Here is a 19,380-nt window from a genome sequence, read left to right as displayed (position 1 = left end):
TCATAAATGATGATGTATTTTGATTAAATTTACATTGAAGATAAGAACTACTTTACTTAAGCCATTTGGCAAAGCTCTAACAGAAGTTTCCAATCTTACCAATAACATTAACATCCCCATTATATGTAATAGTGGCCCAAAACTATCTACATCAAATATTTGATGTGATTAAGAGTCAACAATGGGCTTTGATTAAGAAATTGGGTTTATGTAGCTAATTAAGATTAATTATACTCCAAATAGAATAATTTATGATAACCAAGAATTGAAAGGGACTTCTCCAATAATGGCGGTCAAGCTTGTTTCCTAGGTGCCTCTATTAGTGATATAGGTTAGGTAAAACTCGTGTCACACTGATAATTAGCAATTAAGCCGTAATTAGATGATCTTTTGTGCTTAATCATCAACTAACCAGATTGGTTGGAGTTGTAGAAGTTAAAAGAATGAGAAACCTTGGCTTGACTGTAAAATTCTAAGTATGATTACATATATTCCGGATATGAGTTGCAGTACTAGCCTGGTAATACTTAATTATATCGTGTACCCAAAATCACAGTCTTGCGTGACATCAACTAATATTGTCACGCACATGTAAAATGGAACACATTCACACGGTTGTCACAGGCTATCAGCTGCCCAATACTATGTGCTTGTAGATGCATCTAGTTTAATTTGTATTTCTTATTGATCAGCTTTTATCCATCTTTTAATATAACATAAGCTTGAGGCAAGGTTTGCTCTTATAATCTAATTATTGGTGGCTGCTTACTATAACCTACACTAATTCTTGTAGAAGAACAAATTCTTCAAGGTGGGTTTTGCCTGTTTGTAACTTAATTACAAGTCATCGTATGCACAACAAAGCCAAACGTCGAATATAACATGGCCACCAGGCTACTAGCATGCCAATTCTTGAGTTATGTGTTAAAACCGAGCCATTAGCTTAGAATGACAATTAGCAAAGAAGGCAACCATACATTAAGTAGGTGATTACTAGGGTCTATCATACTTCGTATATATAAGCTGCTGATAACTTGCAGACAGCAGAAATTCAGATAAAAGCTAGTATCCCAAAGTATTGATTGTTTTGTAGAAGCTACCTTTTTCTCACAAGTATGGAAATGCAAGAATGTAAGATTTCTCTGCTTGTGAATATATTCTGTTTCCATACCCTGTAAGATTAACCTGAATTTATTATATCAGCTGTTGTCAGGGTTCCTGAATCATCCACATCTAAATTCCTGAAACAGTCCATCAAAACGGTGACATCTTCAGCAGTGATCTTCTCCATCTCTTTTAGCTTCATTATAACAAACTCTGCAGCACTGTCATAGATAAATACAGTAAATGTTAATACCAACATCAACTATACTTGACTTGCAAGCATCAGTAAGCTTGAATTGAAGCAAGGAAACTAGTATTAGTGACTTGACTAGGGTAGATTTAACCCACAGATTAGACAGGGTGCACTAGTATCAGTATAAGTAAGTCGAAATGGATTATAAATTTGAGGATAAAGTAATCAACTAAATTGAATAAAACATTTTTAGAGATTAACTTATGTGATTAAAAACTTCCTCCAAATAAGTAGTAGTAACTCACCTCACGACGTTATCATTATCAAGATCAGCTTCCTCAATGTCAGCTAGTGTAAGCTTCCTGCTAAGAACCCAATCCAAAAAGGTCTTCTGCCTCCTCTCTGTATAAAGTTCAGTAAGGTAGAAAAAGAACTGAGCTAGACACATAGTGCTGCACAATATCCAAAACACAGCAAAAAGTCGGCCCTTTGCTGTGGCAAAGCTCTCATCCCCATAACCTAGAGTGGTGACCGTGGCACAAACACAATAGAAGGCATCAATGAGATCCATTTCTTCGTGTAAGGTCAAGAACAGCGTTCCTGCAGTCATAAGCGATAAGAGAAGGATGGAGGCCATCACAAATTTGTATCTAGTCCTGTTGGTTTCCACGGGTACTACTTCAAGTATTTCAGCAGGGGGGACGGCCTTATCCTGAAGGTGAAAAGCCTTGACCACAAGTGCCTCATTCTTCTCAACAATGTATTCAGCTGCTCTGCTAAGAATCATACCGACAACAGCCACCCCGCTGAAAACAAACAAGCTGGCAAGCAGCTTGGCCAGAGTGGTAGCAGGGACAAGATCTCCATATCCAACAGTGGTCATTGTGACAATGCAGAAATAAAGGGCATCAACAACACCATTGGTTTTCTTGCCATCGAGCTGACCCCTAACTAAGACAAAGCAAATAGTTCCAACACTAAGGTACAAGGCCAATGCTAGGAACACATGAATAAGGACAGGTTTTTCATTGGGGCTACACGATGGTGGTGGAGGACTCGGATTATCATCATTATGGATGTTGACAATTGCCTCTTTTGAGGGATTGTACTTTGTAAAAGGGGTGCTTTTGCTACGTCGAAATCTTTTCCTTGTTAAAGCGTTGTTGCCATCTCCGGGTTCCTTTGCAGACTCATTGATGGAGCGCTCAAGTAATGGGGATTTGGCAGTGTAATGGCCGGCCATCATTCACTCAAGCACTAGTTTCTTAACACCCTGCCCTGTGGAACACACACTAACTGATCATCAATAATGTCCTAGAATTGAATACGAGGGCCAGTTAGAGAGTTCAAACTAAATGCATAAACTGACATTATGTACTACAAAATGCAAATATATATCTATGTGCACCTAAGAAGATCTTGATTTTGAATAATGATGATATATATAGTATGAGTTGCATGAAATAAATGTAGGGAAAGAAAGATAATCACCTTTTATGATGCTATAATGTAAATATTTGTTTTATACCCATTTTAAGAAGCTGAATTCTTTATTCCATGTTCTTGAGTGTAAATGCCCAGAAAAGTTAGAGAAGGAGATATATAAAAATCTGTAGTCCTATTATTGTCTTAGTGTTTTCTGTTTTGTTTTATTGTTATTGTTTTTGACTTTATAATAATACAAGTTGTTATATATTTGTGGGTATAAATTCTCCAAGTTGGAATTTTGTCAAACTTATGGGATCCCTCATAATTCATCCCTGCTAATTGGTGGCAGACAATGGGGAAGGGCTTGAATTTGTGAGATATGGAGTTTATTGTCATTCTCACATTTACTACAAATAACATCATAATAATGTCATGTATTTCGTCTATATACCCCAATATGTCCAATTAATTTTTGGCTTGGGATGTCAATTAGACTGTCTACTCTGGAATTTGTAAGTTGTGACCCATAAAAGTTGACGAGAGAGACAGGGACTCACGAGAGAAGGAGAAGTAACACTAACGGAGTTACGGCTTGGGATTCGAAAGGAATGAGGGTTGTCAGCGGCTAAATCGTACATGAATATATTTTTATAAAAATTGTCAAAAAACTACAAGAGATGTGTTGGTGGGCAGAAAATATCTTATGCAACCGTTGTATATCCTATGTATCACGTTCATGTCAAGCTTTGGAAATAATGTTCATACACAACTCATGACCCTCTAACATCATAGTTTATTAATTAAGAGGACCCTCTAGCCTAACATGTGAGTGTGTCTCAGGCCATACATGGAAGATAGGTAGCGCATGACATTCCTTGACCGAAAATTTTACACTACACCTGGTGTAGCTTCTACTACCTACACCTCCCCCTCCCCAAGTGATGTCATTTGGTTCTTTTTTGTGTTTACTTTCCTTTTTTTTTTTTTTTTTTTTTTGTTATATACCATTTCAAGTTATTTCAATGTTTTGAGTTTCAATTCCATTTAAAAATTATTGTACTCGTATAAAATAAAGAGTGTGAAGAAATCTCCATGGTATCAGTTATAATAAAGCAATTGATGATCATTTGTTTCAAAAAACTAAAAAAGCAATTAATGATCCTAACTCACAAGCAACCAACTCAATAAGCAATTGCAAGCCTAATCGAAGCAATTACAAACAAATTGCAGTTGTTATGGCAGCGGCGGTGGCGAGATGATGGTGGTTATTGTGGTAGCGGTGGTAGTGAGACAACAGTGGTCGTGGGGCTGGGCAATGAGGCAATAGTGGTTATTGTGGCTTAATTAGTTGAGTGGTTTAGAGGGGGAAAGTGCAAAGGATTAAAAAGCAGGGAAAATATAAGCAATTACAAACAGTGGGCGTGGGGTTTCTCCTAGGGCGTGGGGTTTCATGATGGGTGTGGGGTTCTTCCTTGGGCGTGGGGTTTGAGCTTCAGCGTGGGGTTTCTCCTAGGGAGTAGGGTTTCATCTTGGGCGTGGGGTTTGACCTTGGGCGTGGAGTTTCTTCATTGGGCGTGGGGTTTCTTTCTAGGGCGTGGGGTTCTTCATTGGGCATGGGGTTGATACAGTAGGCGTGGGGTTTGAGTTTTGGGCATAGGGTTGAACAGTAGGCGTGGGGTTTCATGATAGGCGTGGGGTTCTTCCTTGGGCGTAGGGTTTCTCCTAGGGCGTGGGGTTTCTTCCTTGGGTGTGGGCAAGGGGCCGTGTGGCGCATGCGTCGCCTGGTTGAAAATCCAGTGGCGCGAAACTACCGTGTGCTAGATTATGACTGAACGCCTCTAAGTCAAAATTTGGGCCAGAAGCGACGCATGCGCCCACCGCCCGATGCCGTCCTACAGTAGGGGTTTCGGCACGTGTCGTAGGCTATGCTCGTGCGGTGGATACTGAGATTCATCCCTATGTCACTTCGATTCATCCCTCCCCCCACCCTATTCCCTAAAAACACCTATATTTTAGAAAACGAGGTTAGCGATGCATCTCGTATGCTAAAAAAGGCTAGTACGGGATTAAGAGGTGTCACAAAGCCTAAGTGTTGGGATGTTGGATGGTACAAGTGGGCAAGGGGCCGTGTGGCATGTGCATAAGACATGTGCACCCAAGGACAAGGCATATATACCGGGTTCCGAGCACTATTTACGACTCCCAAGGCCCTTAAGACATGAAGTTTAAGGATGAATTAGATGGTTCCGGACACTGTTTATGACTCTCAAGGGCCTTTGGGAACCCAAGGAATTACTTAGATGCATAATCTCGCCGGGTGAAAAACTGATATACGGAAGCCAAATATGAAGGCTATAAAACACGAAATTGGAACAATTTAGGATGTGTCGGGACCTGGTGTGGGAATTTCACGGAACATTATGGGATGCATTCCGGGGAAATATAATATTGTTTCGACCCACATATGACCATTATTCGACTACGTACAAGCCCCGTGAAAGCTTATAGCCAATACAGGAGGAGTGTACGAAAACGTGTAAATTGATCGTTTTAAGGCAAATTGGATGGTTCCACCCACTTAATTGGACTCCCGAAGGGTATTAGGAACCATTATAAACATCTCGGTAATTTTTATTTTCAGGCGAAAAAATGTCAAAAATTTCCAAAATTGAAAGCTAATTATCCACGCTTTATAAGGAATTTTCGAGGTTACGGGGCCCGGTGTCAAAAAGTGTTGAGACCCTAAGGGATACATTTTAGGGTCATATAATGCCGTTTGGAATCATATATAACCATTAAATGATGTCATAAGTGTCCGTGGTAGGCTTGAGTTCACAAAATCGGTGCAAGTTGCGAATTAATAAATTGACCGTTTTAAGGCAAATTGGATGGTTCCACCCACTCAATTGGACTCCCGGAGGGTATTAGGGACCATGGTAAACAACTCGGCAATTTTTATTTCGGGGCAAAAAAAGGTCAAAAAATTCCAAAGTTGAAGGTTATTATCCACGCTTTTTGAGGAATTTTTGAGGTTACGGGGCCCGGTAGCAAAATGTATTAACACCCTAGGCGATACATCTTAAGATCATATAATTCCGTTTGGAACCATATATGACCATTATATAATGTCATAAATGTCCGTGGTAGGCTTGAGTTCACAAAATCGATGCAACTTGCGTATTGGTAAATTGATCGTTTTAAGGAAAATTAGATGGTTCCACCCACTCAATTGGACTCCCGGAGAATATTAGAGACCATGGTAAACATATCGGCAATTTTTTTTTTTTGGGCGAAAAAAGGTAAAAAAAATTCCAAAATTGAAGGTTATTACCCATGATTTTTGAGGAATTTTTGAGGTTATTGGGGTCGGTGGCGAAAAGTGTTGAGACCCTAGGGGATACATCTTAGGGTCATATAATGCCGTTTGGAACCATATATGACCATTAAATGATGTCATAAATGTCTGTGGTAGGCTTGAGTTCACAAAATCGGTGCAAGTTACGGATTGGTAAATTGATCGTTTTTAGGCAAATTGGATGGTTCTACCCACCCAATTGGACTCCCGGAGGGTATTAGGGACCATGGTAAACATCTCGGTAATTTTTATTTCCGGGCGAAAAAAAGTCAAAAAATTCCAAAATTGAAGGTTATTATCCACGCTTTTTGAGGATTTTTGAGGTTAAGGGGCCCGGTGGCGAAAAGTTTTAAGACCCTAGGGGATACATCTTAGGGTCATATAATGCCGTTTGGAACCATATATGACCATTATATGATGTCTTAAATGTCCGTGGTAGGCTTGAGTTTACAAAATCGGTGAGAGTTGCGAATTGGTAAATTGATCGTTTTAAGGCAAATTGGATGGTTCCACCCACTCAATTGGACTCCCGGAGGATATTAGGGACCATAGTAAACATCTCGGCAATTTTTATTTCCGGGCGAAAAAAGGTTAAAAAATTCCAAAATTGAAGGTTATTATCCACACTTTTTGAGGAATTTTTGAGGTTATTGGGGCCGGTGGCGAAAAGTGTTGAGACGCTAGGGGATACATCTTAGAGTCATATAATGCCGTTTGGAACCATATATGACCATTAAATGATGTCATAAATGTCCGTGGTAGGCTTGAGTTCACAAAATCGGTGCAAGTTGCGAATTGGTAAATTGACTGTTTTAAGGCAAATTGGATGGTTCCACCCACCTAATTGGACTCCCGGAGGGTATTAGGGACCATGGTAAACATCTCAGCAATTTTTTATTCTGGGCGAAAAAAGTCAAAAAATTCCAAAATTGAAGGCTATTATCCACGTTTTTTGTGGTTACGGGCCTGGTGGAGAAAAGTTTTGAGACCCTATGGGATACATCATTGGGTCATGTAATGCCGTTTGGAACCATATATGACCATTAATTGATGTCATAAATGTCCGTGGTAGGCTTGAGTTCACAAAATCGGTGCAAGTTGCGAATTGGTAAATTGATCGTTTTAAGGTAAATTGGATGGTTCCACCCACCCAATTGGACTCCCGGAGGGTATTAGGGACCATGTTAAACATCTTGGAAAATTTTTTTTTCCGGGCGAAAAAAGTCAAAAAAATTCCAAAATTGAATTACCCATGCTTTTTGAGGAATTTTTGAGTTTACGGGGCCCGGTGGCGAAAGTGTTGAGACCCTAGGGTATACATCTTAGGGTCATATAATGCCGTTTGAAACCATATATGACCATTAGATGATGTCTTAAATGTCCATGGTAGGCTTAGTTCACAAAATCGGTGCAAGTTGCGAATTGGTAAATTGATCGTTTTAAGGCCAATTGGGTGGTTCCACCCACATAATTGGACTCGCGGAGGGTATTAGGGACCATAGTAAACATCTCGGCAATTTTTGATTCCGGGCTAAAAAAAGTAAAAAACATTCCAAAATTGAAGGCTATTATCCACGTTTTTTTTGGAAATTTTGACGTTACGGGCTCGGTGGAGAAAAGTTTTGAGACCCTAGGGGATACATCATTGGGTCATATAATGCCGTTTGGAACCATATATTACCATTAATTGATGTCATAAATGTCCGTGGTAGGCTTGAGTTCACAAAATCGGTGCAAGTTGTGAATTGGTAAATTGACCGTTTTAAGGCAAATTGGATGGTTCCACCCACCCAATTGGACTCCTGAAGGGTATTAGGGACCATGTTAAACATCTCGGCAATTTTTATTTCCGGGCGAAAATTGGTCAAAAAATTCCAAAATTGAAGGCTATCCACGCTTTTTGAGGAATTTTTTAGGTTACGAGCCCGGCGGCGAAAAATGTTGAGACCCTAAGGGATACATTTTAGGGTCATATAATGCCGTTTGGAACCATATATGACTATTAAATGATGTCATAAATGTCCGTGGTAGGTTTGAGCTCACAAAATCGGTGCAAGTTGCGAATTGGTAAATTGACCGTTTTAAGGCAAATTGGATGATTCCACCCACCCAATTGGAATCCCGGAGGGTATTAGAGACCATGGTAAACATCTCTGCAATTTTTATTTTTGGGCGAAAAAAGAGAAAAAAAATTCCAAAATTGAAGGCTATATCCATGCTTTTTGAGGAATTTTGGAAGTTTCGGCGCCCGGTTGCGAAAAGTGTTGAGATCCTAGGGGATACATCTTAGGGTCATATAATGCCGTTTGGAACCATATATGACCATTAAATGATGTCATAATGTCCATGGTAGGCTTGAGTTCACAAAATCGATGCAAGTTGCGAATTGGTAAATTGACCGTTTTAAGGAAAATTGGATGGTTCCACTTACCCAGTTGGACTCCCGGTGGGTATTAGGGATCATGGTAAACATCTCGGGAATTTTTATTTCCGGGCGAAAAAAGTCAAAAAATTCCAAAATTGAAGGCTATTATCCAAGTTTTTTGAGGAACTTTTGAAGTTACAGGGCTCGGTGGCGAAAAGTGTTGATACTCTAGGAGATACATCTTAGTGTCATATAATGTCGTTTGGAACCATATATGACCATTAAATGATGTCATAAATGTCCGTGGTAGGCTTGATTCCATTTTGGCATTTTTTATTCCCAGGTGAAAAAAGTCAAAAAATTCCAAAATTAAAAGCTTATATCTATGGTTTTTTGAGAAATTTTGGAGGTTTCGGCCTTCACCACTAAATCAATAACCTTGTATAATTGTATTAGATTGGGATGCAAATTGGAAACTCAAATTATGTTTATCTTAATAGGCCGTTGCCCACAATGACATTTCACACTTGCTATTTTGCTAATACAATCTGTTTTTACAGTCCGGATGAAAAACAGTGCACTCCACTCCAATGAGCGCAGGAAATGCAAGCAAATTCCTCCGGTATGCTTTAAATCCTTCAATTTATTTCTTACTCCGTATTTTTCTTTCATTTCAGAGAAATGAACTTTTCAATATTGTGTAGTCAATAATGTCCCGACAATTGGAATTCGGAATTCCAATTGAATATTCAATTGGGGTACCTGACATTGCATTATTAATAATCAAACCAATTCTAAGGTTTCTTCTTTAGTAATTAGTACAGTAGAATTATTTGATATATAATGATCCATTGATCCCTGTTTCTTCTTGAAATGGTAAACTATGCCTTAGAATAATACTACATGTAAAGATTGGAAATTTTACTTCAGGCTTTGTTTGGTTAACCTGGGAAATAAATTTCTGTTGAAAGTTGTATTTTTGCCTTTTTGGGAAGTAATTTCCTCCTTAAGTTGTTTGGTTATGACAATGGGCACTCGAAATTCCCATGTGTTTGGTTGATCAAAGGAAGGTCTTGGTAATTTACTTCCTGTTTCGGCAAAAAATGGACTAACTGGGCCTTGGAGGGCTGGTTGCTAACCTCGGATTTGGACCTTGAATGGAAAAATGAACCCCGAGTCCCAGGATAGACCCCGAGACGGAGCCTTCGAAGCCCAAGTTAGATGCCAAACAATGCATATTTTGAGAGGATTTTAGGGGAGAGAGAGTGGAGGAGGATGGTCATCTTAGTGTAAGAGTGACCTCTCTTTTACCTTTGGCCCCTTGAGGGGTATTTATAGTACGAGTAGTACATGAGTGGGTATTGTGAACCCTAGTGGCCTAGTAGTACATATGTGGGCAAGTATGGGCCATATTAGTGAATTTTCCTTAAAAGAAGCCTACTCATTATTCTGCTTATAGTATGTCCTTTTAGCAATGTTGAAAAGATAATACATCTAAGTTTGTTGGTTGTCTTGCTGAGTGCTGACTTCCTCTGGCTGCTGACATTTGATGATAGATGAAGTCTGGAAGTATCTCTGCTTGGAGATTTTGCTTAGGATACAAACTGATCTGAACTGGTGAGAAACTAATAATTCTCCATGCAGGCAGGGAAGTTGGGACACTGAAAGAAAATTTTGGGATTAAGACAAGTTCCACCTCTAGCTTATGGCTCTGCCTGCTTCACTACATACTTGGGGACCTGCATGTAGACGAATGACAGGAGTTTCCTTTGAAACAAGATCTAATAGCATAATCTGGCTGGAACAACTTGTTGACAATGAATGTGTTGGAAACAGAAAAATGGATTGTTACAGGATAAGCCAGATAATAAAGTAAGTTCACCAATGCATGCTTATACCTTACCCTGGCTAGTGTACTAGTGTCGGACACAGCCGGTTTTATAGCTTTGCATTATTTTGTCCAAATGAAGAGATAAGCATTCACATTTTGCTGGATTGTCTAGTATCCCAACGGGTAAGTTAAATGAAGAGATAAGCATCCACAGTTTGCCTTTCCTGTTTATTTACTAACAATTATGTTAAATGTCCTGCAGATGAAAAATTTATGGCTATTAGCATCACTCACATGACATTGGAACTTATCAACTGTCAGGTTTAATGGGTTATGAAGCTAATCAGATCCTGTGTTTTTTTTCGATCACTCTTGAATCTTGATGCGCCTCTGCAATTAGTTTTCAGGTGATTCATTCATCTTTTTTTTTTTTTTAATCAAGAGGACCCATTTGATTAATGTTTATGAGTTGTTCATTCATGTTCGATAAAGATAGTGGACATGAAAAGGAAATTGTGATTGTTTAGGACCACATAAGAGAGAAGATTTCATGGAGCAGTCATTATCGTTTATCTGGTAAAAGACAAACAAGCACATCCTTATGTTGTGAATCACTGCTTGAATGCCTTATTACATCAAATAAAAATTCACAATTCTTTGTATTCTAATAATCAAGTTGGTGTTTAAGGTCCAATTATGGCCTGATAGCACATGTTTAAGCTTAATGGGTGGCTCACGCATTTAGCTGGCTGGTTATCCTTGATTTCTATGGACAGATATCAAGGATAATCCCATAGCTACAAATAGTTCAGTGTTACCAAACAGTTAACAGCTTATCCCCTAATACATGATTGAAGAATCTTATGGTAAGTTTTTTCTCTCTTGAAGTCCCACTTCATTCTTGTCATTTATTCCGTGTGTTAGGTACTTAACTTGTTAGGCATATAATTTTTTGTTTTTTTTTTTAATTTTTTATTTTGTTGTTGTTGTTGTTGTCGTCGTCGAAAACACAAGCTTGTGTGAAGCCATTGAATGAATCAGTTCATAACAGTTTTAAGACTGAGCTCTTGTTTCATAGATATATTTGGGAATGAGTTTATATGTGTTGCTATGTAGTAATTAGTAAAGCTGTAAAGTTCCATGAAGTCTCATAAATTTGTCTGTGAAAGTGCATTTTCAACTCAAATACGCATATTTTTATCTACTCAATTGCCATGGTCACCACTCACCACCATGAGCTATGTTACTTGGACTCAGGTATTCTTGCGCGACATGGGAATGTGACTGGGTGTCTGACTATGCTATTTTGTGAAAAGTTTCCATGATTTTGAGCAAAAATGAAGTTTCATAGTCTCCTATCCACGTCACAGAGTCGAGGGTTCGACATAAGTACTTGAGTTGAAATGAAGAGTCCGAGTAACATAGGCCATGAATGAGACTCGCATTGCAAAATAAATTGATTACCATTATTACCATTCATGTATGTGTGTATTTGATTCTTACGGTACAGTTATAACAGAATTGTCTAGCAGCAGTGTTCCCCGTCCATAGAATATCAAAGATGGAATATTGCTATTAAATTGGAGTCAATTATTGCTATAAAGTTGTGAATAAATTTACACTTTGAATCAAGATCTTCTGTGATTGAATTTTAACACGTGTAGTCAATTGGTTGGATACAGTATCACTTTGCTGCTAACAGTTTGATTTGGCTTTTCTTGGTTGATTCGTTTCTAGTGTTTTCTACACAGTAAATTACAGGTAAAGATATTATGTCCCCGTTATTATGCATAATATGTGATAAAGTAGCACAGTTCAGTACATGGGAATGATTGAATGGGTGATTAACTGATAAACTCATTATAGGAAATAAAACAAAAAGAAAAAAAGTAAAAGTAGCAGAAAACTTTGAGGACTAGACATCAATGGTCTCCCACCCTCTAGTAGTACTCTTTCTCTTACTGGATTTGACTCTTCTTTCCCCTTAAAACTCCTAGTGCTGACAAAAAGAGAGTCATGTACTAACTAGGCAAATTAAAGGACTATTATCATGCATAATTTCTGAAAAGTTGCACAGTACATGGGCTATAATATGAGGATTATGTCATCAATTTGGGTGATTAAACAAGGATGGTAACACGAGATGTTAGGAATAGACGTTTAATTATTTTGCCATTAACTAGTACGAGCTGAGTATGGAGTACTTTGTATTACTTTGTTTATTTTTATAACAATACTTTGTCTTGCAATATCTTTGGTGATTTATATGTAGGGTAAAATATTGTTGTGTAATGTCTTGTTAAATTTGACTCAGTGTACAATATATACTTGATGTTGATAACTAAAGTTATAATTGATCGAAGTTGAGCATTCTAAACTTTGCAACTAATAAAGGAGAAATGGAGGAAACATCATTCTTCTTGATCTAAAAAGGAGTGATTTGAATATCTTTTTTTCCCTTGAAACTTCTAGACCTTAAAGAGGAAGGGGAAAAAAACAAAAATGAAAAATGTATTAACAAGACAAATGACTAATGACTCTGTAACTTCCATTACTAATGCTAGTTTGAAGAAAAAGTTTTGTTTTTTTTTTTTTTTTTTTTTTTTTTGGTGGAGGGGGAGGAAGGTGGTTGGTGAAAAGCTTAATATACTTGCACCTGTAGTGTGCATTCATGGTGAACTGGAAAAGGTTGGGAAAAGTAGACTAGTTATGCAGCAATGATTTGCTGTTGTTGAGCTTCAAGCTGAAGTTCTTCCTTCATCTTTCTAATGAATTCTTCAATCTTCTTATTTAGCTCTTCTGTATTGCTTGCAGGTCCTTCACTCTCTGTATCATCCTCTTCTCCTTCTAAAATATTCGACCCACTTTCTTCCTTGTTCTCCATTTCAATTCCTTCATCCAGCTGGGCTCCATCTTCTACTAAGTCTACCACTTGATGATCTGCTTCAATCAGAACTGGCTCATTTTCCGCCACTGTTGCTGCTGCTGCTGCTGCTTCTGCTTGTATTTTAAGCAATTCGTCTCCAATGGAAATTTCTGCTTCTTCTTCAGATAGAGGATGAAAAGATTCTGCCGGATGCAACATAAGGTCTTCTTCAACATTCATGATCTTTTCGCGGATGTGAATATCAGTTTCAGCCACCTTCGTCTGTAATTCTGAAGGCAAATTGCAGGAAGCTTTGTGCAAACCTGATCTGCCTGCGAGGAAGACGAGGATTCCGTTGCAGAGAAGAAACATGTACTTCCTCTCAAAAGTTTGGGTGAGATATGGCAAGAGAAACTTGGAGGAATAATAAGTGTAAGAGTAGAGGAAGGAGATGCCAGTGAAGTAGGAAAGAAGGAAGGAAAATAGAGTAATTGAAATGAACAACACTGAAGCTTTTCTAAAATAATATTGGTACTTGGTTCTTAGGTTTGATATGTTATTGCTCTTAGAAAGTAGTGAATCATCAAGCTTTAAGGCTTCAACTTGAAGGCACATTCTTCAGATTCTTAACTAGCTATGGAAATTAAATAAAGAGCAGATTAACCGTCAAGTAGATCGAGAAAATGACTGGAAATTCGAGTGGTCCTATACAACTTTCTTATTCATGGAGAAGCAGAAGGCTCTCCTTATATAGAGGGCAACCAAGTTCTATTGCTGAAAGTTGCATGGAAGACGGTCATATGATGAATGACCATAATACCCTGGCTATTAGTTGTGAGATCATGCGTAACGACCTAAGACAGAAAGGGTAGAGAAGTCAATATACAGGTGAAACTCTATCCAATTATTTATTCAACTTGCTTTTGAAGGTTCTAGTTACAATTGCTAGATCTTACATGCATAGGGACGGTGGGCTGCTGTAGGATTGTTGTGGTGAATGTGGTCTATAATATTTACGTAGTATTTATTATTGGTTTGTTTGAATTGATATTTTCAGTTGCTACAAATCATAGGAGAGTCCAGAAGTTGTGATTTTGTGCAATGTTGTTTGATGGACCCACCCAATAGACATGATTGAGTTGAGAGGAGGATTGAGGCCATGGATTCTTGAATATATACTAATACTCTTTATTTATTTATTTTATATTTTATTTGGTGAAATCCTAATACTGTTTATGTTCTTTTCAATAGTAAGATCCATTCTAGGTTTTAACTTTAACTGTTTGTATTGCACGTTCACACTTATTAATCTTTAATTAATAAGACTAGTCAGAATTTAATTTCTAATATAGTTAGAATCATACTATGTAGTAATTTTCAAGTGATGAATGTTGTTATGCTATATCACGTTGGCAGAACAACCAACTAGTAACTACCGCATAAGTAATTTAATTAATTAGTAGTGCTATAGCTGTAATTTTGTAATTGGTTATTAGTGTAATTTTGTCATACAATTGGCTTGAAGATAAGGGTGAGAATTGACTAAAAGAGAGCGAGTTGATCAAATCAGTTGCATGCATGCTGCTTCAGTCCTCATTTACCTGCATTATTCTTCGTATTAATCCATCTTTCTTCTTATAAATAGTAGCCTAAGCTATAGTCTTATTAATTGCATTTTCATTTCCCATTGCCTACTACCGCACGTACTACGTAGTATACTCCTTTGGTACATCTATTTGATCATATATATAAATGCTGCTGCTTCTTCAGTTCTTCTCTTGAATATATCCCACTTTATTTTACGTATAATTGTCTCATCATCGTTCTTCCTTAGGATCGTGTCATGGGAGCTGCGCGAACTTGTTTGGAGCTATGTCACCTTAAAGATTACTTCCCCTTTATCACTTTCCTTCTACTTTCTATCACAGGTATACTACAGCCACTTTTCAATTCCACCCCAAGTTAAAAAAAAAAAAAAAAAAAAAAAACCAAAATTCTCACCCGTAGCTAATACACTGTACTAGTCTTGGTTTACTACATTCTTCTCTAATTTTCTCTAACGTGTTAAATTTTTTCTTTTTTTTTTGACAAATACAGTAGTGATTTTGTATCTACTACTGAGTAAGTGTTGATCATGTTTTGGCAGGAAGTTTAGGCAGCAGGTCAGTAGTGAAAGAAGAAACAAGCAACAGAGAGATAAACATTGCTAAATTAGTCCTTTCCAAGGACTTTGTCAATGGCACCAACTCTAGCTTGTTGACGCATAAACTCCCTAGCCCTCTCGCAACACCAATTGGTAAACAAAATGCTGCAAGATTTTCAACTTTATGTTAATAGCTGATACCCTCATTTTAATGCGTCACATTGGTGTTGTTATGGATCAGGCACTGATAGATTTGGATTTGGACCAGCATGCTCTGAGCGCGATATAGACATAAATCAAATGCCGAACCCAGCAGTCCCAATCGAATTTTCATACGTCATAGTCGTGATAAGTAACTTCTGCACATCAGACGCCTGCAGACTTGGTAACATCCATGTTAGTTGCGGGGGGTTCAACTTCGATAAGGGCCCCACCATACATCCCACCATGTTGCGGAGAATCTCCGATGATGACTGTCTTGTGAACAACGGTGATCCCCTTGGACTGTCGGAAGTGTTGATATTTGAGTATTACAGTATTCACATTTATCCTTTCTCTGTTTCCTCTGTTACTTGTGTATAATATCTGAAATACGTAATCGTTTGCCATAATACAGTACTTGGTATGTATGATCATAATACAGTGTGTTAGTGTATGAATCCAATAATAATAAAAATAATGCTTTTGTGAGTAAATTTACAAATTAAATTTACTTCTACTACATAGGAAGTTAGAACATCCTATGTAGTAGAAGTAGTAAAAATAATGCGCTGCCTCATGCTCGGTTTTTCTTTCTATTTTTCTAATTTTGTAAATTTGTTGTACACATGAGTACATGACTCGTATAATCCAATGCAGTAAGAGAAATGAAAACAGAGTTGCTCTTCCCCTTTGTCTTTTTTTTTTTTTTGAAACCCTCTTCCCCTATGTCTAATGCAGTCGCTCATATTTAAATTTAACCCTTAATTATGTGTAATTATGCCTCAACACCTACGTCTATATTTTATTTGTTCCATATTAGTTTTCAATTTTCTTTTATTATATTGTCTAGGAAAGCTTAAATTAAACAAAATGTACATATTGTTTCTAATTATCAATAATGTGAAATCTAACAAGATTATTATTATACTTGTATTTTTTTTTATTACTCCGTATTAGTTAAAGTAAAGTTGGTGGTTTTTTATTTTTATTTTTTTTGGCAAGGAAGACCCTGACTAGACTTTAACCCTCACAATTTTTTGGTTCAGTATTTACGAGTTGTGTTAATCAAAGTGAAGAGTATGTGTAGACTGATACAGAATACAAAAAAGAGGAGTTGCAGTTGCACATGTATGTATTAATAATTTAATAGTGATAAAATGACCATAATGGGGCTATAGCTAGTTGTTAATAACCATGCAACCTCAGCAACATGTTTTGGTTACTTATTATCTCTCCTCCCATTGACCAACGGACTACTGTACACACTGTAATTTAATTTAAATCTGTTTCACACTCTGAGTTAAGCTGAGAATTCGCCATCCTAGTTTGTTTCAATTCCCCCGCAACAATTAAGCTCCTCTAGTTCTTCTCCTTCCTTGTATTCTCTTACATATCCACACCCCTAAATTAAATTAATAAGGTCCTTTCTTACTTCGGTTTTAAGTTTAAGTTTGTGTATGCATCTTTATTATATATACTGACTGACTACTTGCTGTTGTTGCTCTATAATTAGGCGAATTCATTCCAAGTTAACCTCGGCTCCTCCGCCCCGGAAAACAATCGACCTAATTTAAGGTACACTACACTATCAAATTAAAACCATTTTTGAATAGTTGCATCCCATCCCATTGCATGTCGGATTTTCAGGGCTTAATTGCATATTGTTGTTGCTGTGTTTAATTTTATTTCATTGGTGTGAATGTGTCATGTCTTAGCTTGTTGATGTTGTATGTTGTTGGCTTTAGATTGTTAATTGTTGTTGTTGTTATATTTTGTCTATAGAATGCTAATTAAGATTATATTTCTCAAAAAAAAAAAAAAAAAAAAAAAAAAAGCTGCATGCTACTGTTGAAAATGCAAATAGTGTTGTAGTTCAGGCCCGGCCCTGAGGGTGCACTAGGCCTAGGGCCAGTCGTTGAATTGTAAACCAAACTTCTACACCAGATTTCCGTTAAGGGATTCCCTTTAATTAATTTTCAACCTCTTTCTTTGCATTTCCAACAGCCATTTTTATTACCAACACACATCTAATACGGAGTACTACTCCATAGTCCATATTACGGACTTCTTTAAGTCAAATTAAGTCCTCATCACTAATTCCAACGCACCAGAAAACCAATTGCCTTTTTTTTAGCTAGAGAAAACCAATGAACATTAATACAATTATACAAGCATTAACACCTAATTTCCCTTATACCAATTCAAATGGAGTATTTATATAACTGAAAATAAATTGTAGATTAAACAAGTGTAAATATATAATAGGGCCAATCAGCATACCTATTGTAGCGAAGTAATCCCCCCTCCCCCTCTGTTTAGATTGATATGTGTGATGTGTATGATTCTTTACTTGCCACAGAAATGAAATTGTCATCCAAGGCTGCAGTAGCAGGAGAGATGAATCACATACGCGCAACTATCAATGGAAAAGTGTTGTCTCATGACATGAATAACAACTTCAACGGAAGTGTTAACCACTCAGCTGATCAAGATAACAATGAGTGCACTGTGCGAGAACAGGATCGCTTTATGCCCATTGCTAATGTCATTCGCATCATGCGCAAGATTCTTCCACCGCATGCCAAAATTTCTGATGATGCCAAGGAAACCATTCAGGTCATCATTTTTTAACATCCTATCTTTCAATATCAATAATAATAATAATATACTGTATAAGTTTTCTCATATCAAATATATACTGCAGGAGTGTGTGTCCGAGTACATTAGCTTCATAACAGGAGAAGCAAACGAGAGGTGCCAAAGGGAGCAGCGTAAGACAATCACAGCAGAAGATGTACTGTGGGCCATGAGCAAGCTTGGTTTCGACGACTACATCGAGCCACTCACCCTTTACCTGCATCGTTACAGGGAGCTGGAGGGGGAACGTGGCTCTATCCGCACTTGTGAGCCCCTCCTCAAGCTCAGTAGAGCAGCCATGGATCAGTACGCCGCTTTTGGGCCTGTATTTCACATTGGTCCTCCACCTTCACACCATCATCATGCCTATTTTGGGGACTCCTCCTCTGTCAATGGTTACTTAAAAGATGCTTCCGTTGCTGCTACTGCTTCTGACGCGGTTGGTGCTCCCGCTGTTGCTGCTGCTGGTGGTCCTCCTAACTCTGTTACCAGTTTTGAGCCTTATGGTCGTCATAAATAATAATCTGTTGATTCTGGTATGCATCGCATCATCCGTTGTTGTCACTTTTAGTGCAAACAATTAACAATGTACTAACATTCTTAATTAGGCGTGTTTAATGTCCCTTCAACTTCTAAATTACTTCATCTCCCTCTCATTTGCTAGTGCGTATTTGTCAACTGACGAGGGAGATCATTTAGAGATGATCAGTGGAAAAAAAAAAAAAAACCTAAACAAATTTGTATGAATCTTTTATTCTCAGTATATTTTGTGGTTAAAAATAGAACAAATTTAAGCCCCCAGCGAGGATCGAACTCGCGACCTTTCGCTTACGAAGCGAACGCAATACCACTATGCTATGGAGGCTGGACAACAATTTATTTCCTTTTTTCAGTTATATAAATAAAAATTATACAATACTCCCTATTTAGAAGTTTTTTTCAAGTTAAGAAAAACATTGTCGTCTCGGACATTTTTGTAACCCGGAGCGAAAATTAAATAGGCCCCCTAAGGCCTAAACAATGGAGTCATATTATATAAAATACATTAATCAATTATTTCGTGAATTTTATAATAAAAAGTTTATTAAAATTACTTACAAATACATTGCATGATAGTCATTTGGAGAGATTGTTATATACAACCGGGTGTACCGTACACCAATGAGTATTTGTTCTTATCCACGTTTTTTAAGAAATTTTGGGGTTTCGAGACCCGGTGTCGAAAAGATTTGAGATTTTAGGGAATACTTCTCGGGG

At 37.6% G+C, this 19,380-nt stretch overlaps 3 protein-coding genes and 1 non-coding gene across 7 annotated transcripts; 2 read left to right on the top strand and 2 right to left on the bottom strand.

Annotated features, from left to right (window-relative positions):
• Positions 1-882: 882 nt before the first annotated feature.
• On the bottom strand, positions 883-2,924 carry LOC145635451 (two-pore potassium channel 1-like). The gene is made up of 3 exons (XM_081686732.1): positions 2,789-2,924; positions 1,603-2,575; positions 883-1,325 (listed from the first exon to the last, which is right to left on the bottom strand). Exons 2-3 carry the CDS (start codon positions 2,541-2,543, stop codon positions 1,181-1,183), a joined length of 1,086 nt encoding a protein of 361 aa, XP_081542858.1. The 5' UTR covers positions 2,544-2,575; positions 2,789-2,924; the 3' UTR covers positions 883-1,180.
• Positions 2,925-10,395: 7,471 nt separating this feature from the next.
• On the top strand, positions 10,396-15,923 carry LOC145635450 (TPD1 protein homolog 1-like). 4 transcript variants are annotated; one of them, XM_081686729.1, is made up of 6 exons: positions 10,396-10,459; positions 10,539-10,683; positions 13,091-14,030; positions 14,977-15,070; positions 15,289-15,438; positions 15,527-15,923. In XM_081686729.1, exons 4-6 carry the CDS (start codon positions 14,986-14,988, stop codon positions 15,865-15,867), a joined length of 576 nt encoding a protein of 191 aa, XP_081542855.1. In that variant the 5' UTR covers positions 10,396-10,459; positions 10,539-10,683; positions 13,091-14,030; positions 14,977-14,985; the 3' UTR covers positions 15,868-15,923. The 4 variants fall into 4 exon arrangements, 3 of the variants coding, with proteins under 3 accessions (XP_081542855.1, XP_081542857.1, XP_081542856.1); XM_081686731.1 differs by lacking the exon at positions 10,396-10,459 and having other exon boundaries at positions 10,527-10,683; XM_081686730.1 differs by lacking the exons at positions 10,396-10,459; positions 10,539-10,683 and adding an exon at positions 10,793-11,142.
• A 902-nt stretch (positions 15,924-16,825) lies between these two features.
• Positions 16,826-18,768, top strand: LOC145635449 (nuclear transcription factor Y subunit B-6-like). The gene is made up of 4 exons (XM_081686728.1): positions 16,826-16,906; positions 17,000-17,061; positions 17,846-18,102; positions 18,191-18,768. Exons 3-4 carry the CDS (start codon positions 17,848-17,850, stop codon positions 18,641-18,643), a joined length of 708 nt encoding a protein of 235 aa, XP_081542854.1. The 5' UTR covers positions 16,826-16,906; positions 17,000-17,061; positions 17,846-17,847; the 3' UTR covers positions 18,644-18,768.
• Positions 18,769-18,916: 148 nt separating this feature from the next.
• Positions 18,917-18,988, bottom strand: TRNAT-CGU (transfer RNA threonine (anticodon CGU)). The gene has a single exon. It is a non-coding gene; the product is annotated as a tRNA-Thr (tRNA).
• Between the last annotated feature and the right edge of the window lie 392 nt (positions 18,989-19,380).

Source organism: Chenopodium album, chromosome 6, assembly GCF_948465745.1.
Source record: "Chenopodium album chromosome 6, dcCheAlbu1.1, whole genome shotgun sequence".
Classification (NCBI taxonomy): Eukaryota; Viridiplantae; Streptophyta; class Magnoliopsida; order Caryophyllales; family Amaranthaceae; genus Chenopodium; species Chenopodium album.
This window is presented reverse-complemented; position numbering and strand designations above follow the sequence as displayed.

Coding starts and splice junctions, on each gene's coding strand:
- LOC145635451 (XM_081686732.1), bottom strand. CDS start 2,543: ATGATGGCCGGCCATTACACTGCCAAATCCCCATTACTTGAGCGCTCC. Junction 1,326..1,602: donor GATAATGATAACGTCGTGAG/GTGAGTTACTAC, acceptor TATCTATGACAG/TGCTGCAGAGTTTGTTATAA.
- LOC145635450 (XM_081686729.1), top strand. CDS start 14,986: ATGGGAGCTGCGCGAACTTGTTTGGAGCTATGTCACCTTAAAGATTAC. Junction 15,071..15,288: donor CCTTCTACTTTCTATCACAG/GTATACTACAGC, acceptor ATGTTTTGGCAG/GAAGTTTAGGCAGCAGGTCA. Junction 15,439..15,526: donor CCCTCTCGCAACACCAATTG/GTAAACAAAATG, acceptor GTTATGGATCAG/GCACTGATAGATTTGGATTT.
- LOC145635449 (XM_081686728.1), top strand. CDS start 17,848: ATGAAATTGTCATCCAAGGCTGCAGTAGCAGGAGAGATGAATCACATA. Junction 18,103..18,190: donor ATGCCAAGGAAACCATTCAG/GTCATCATTTTT, acceptor TATATACTGCAG/GAGTGTGTGTCCGAGTACAT.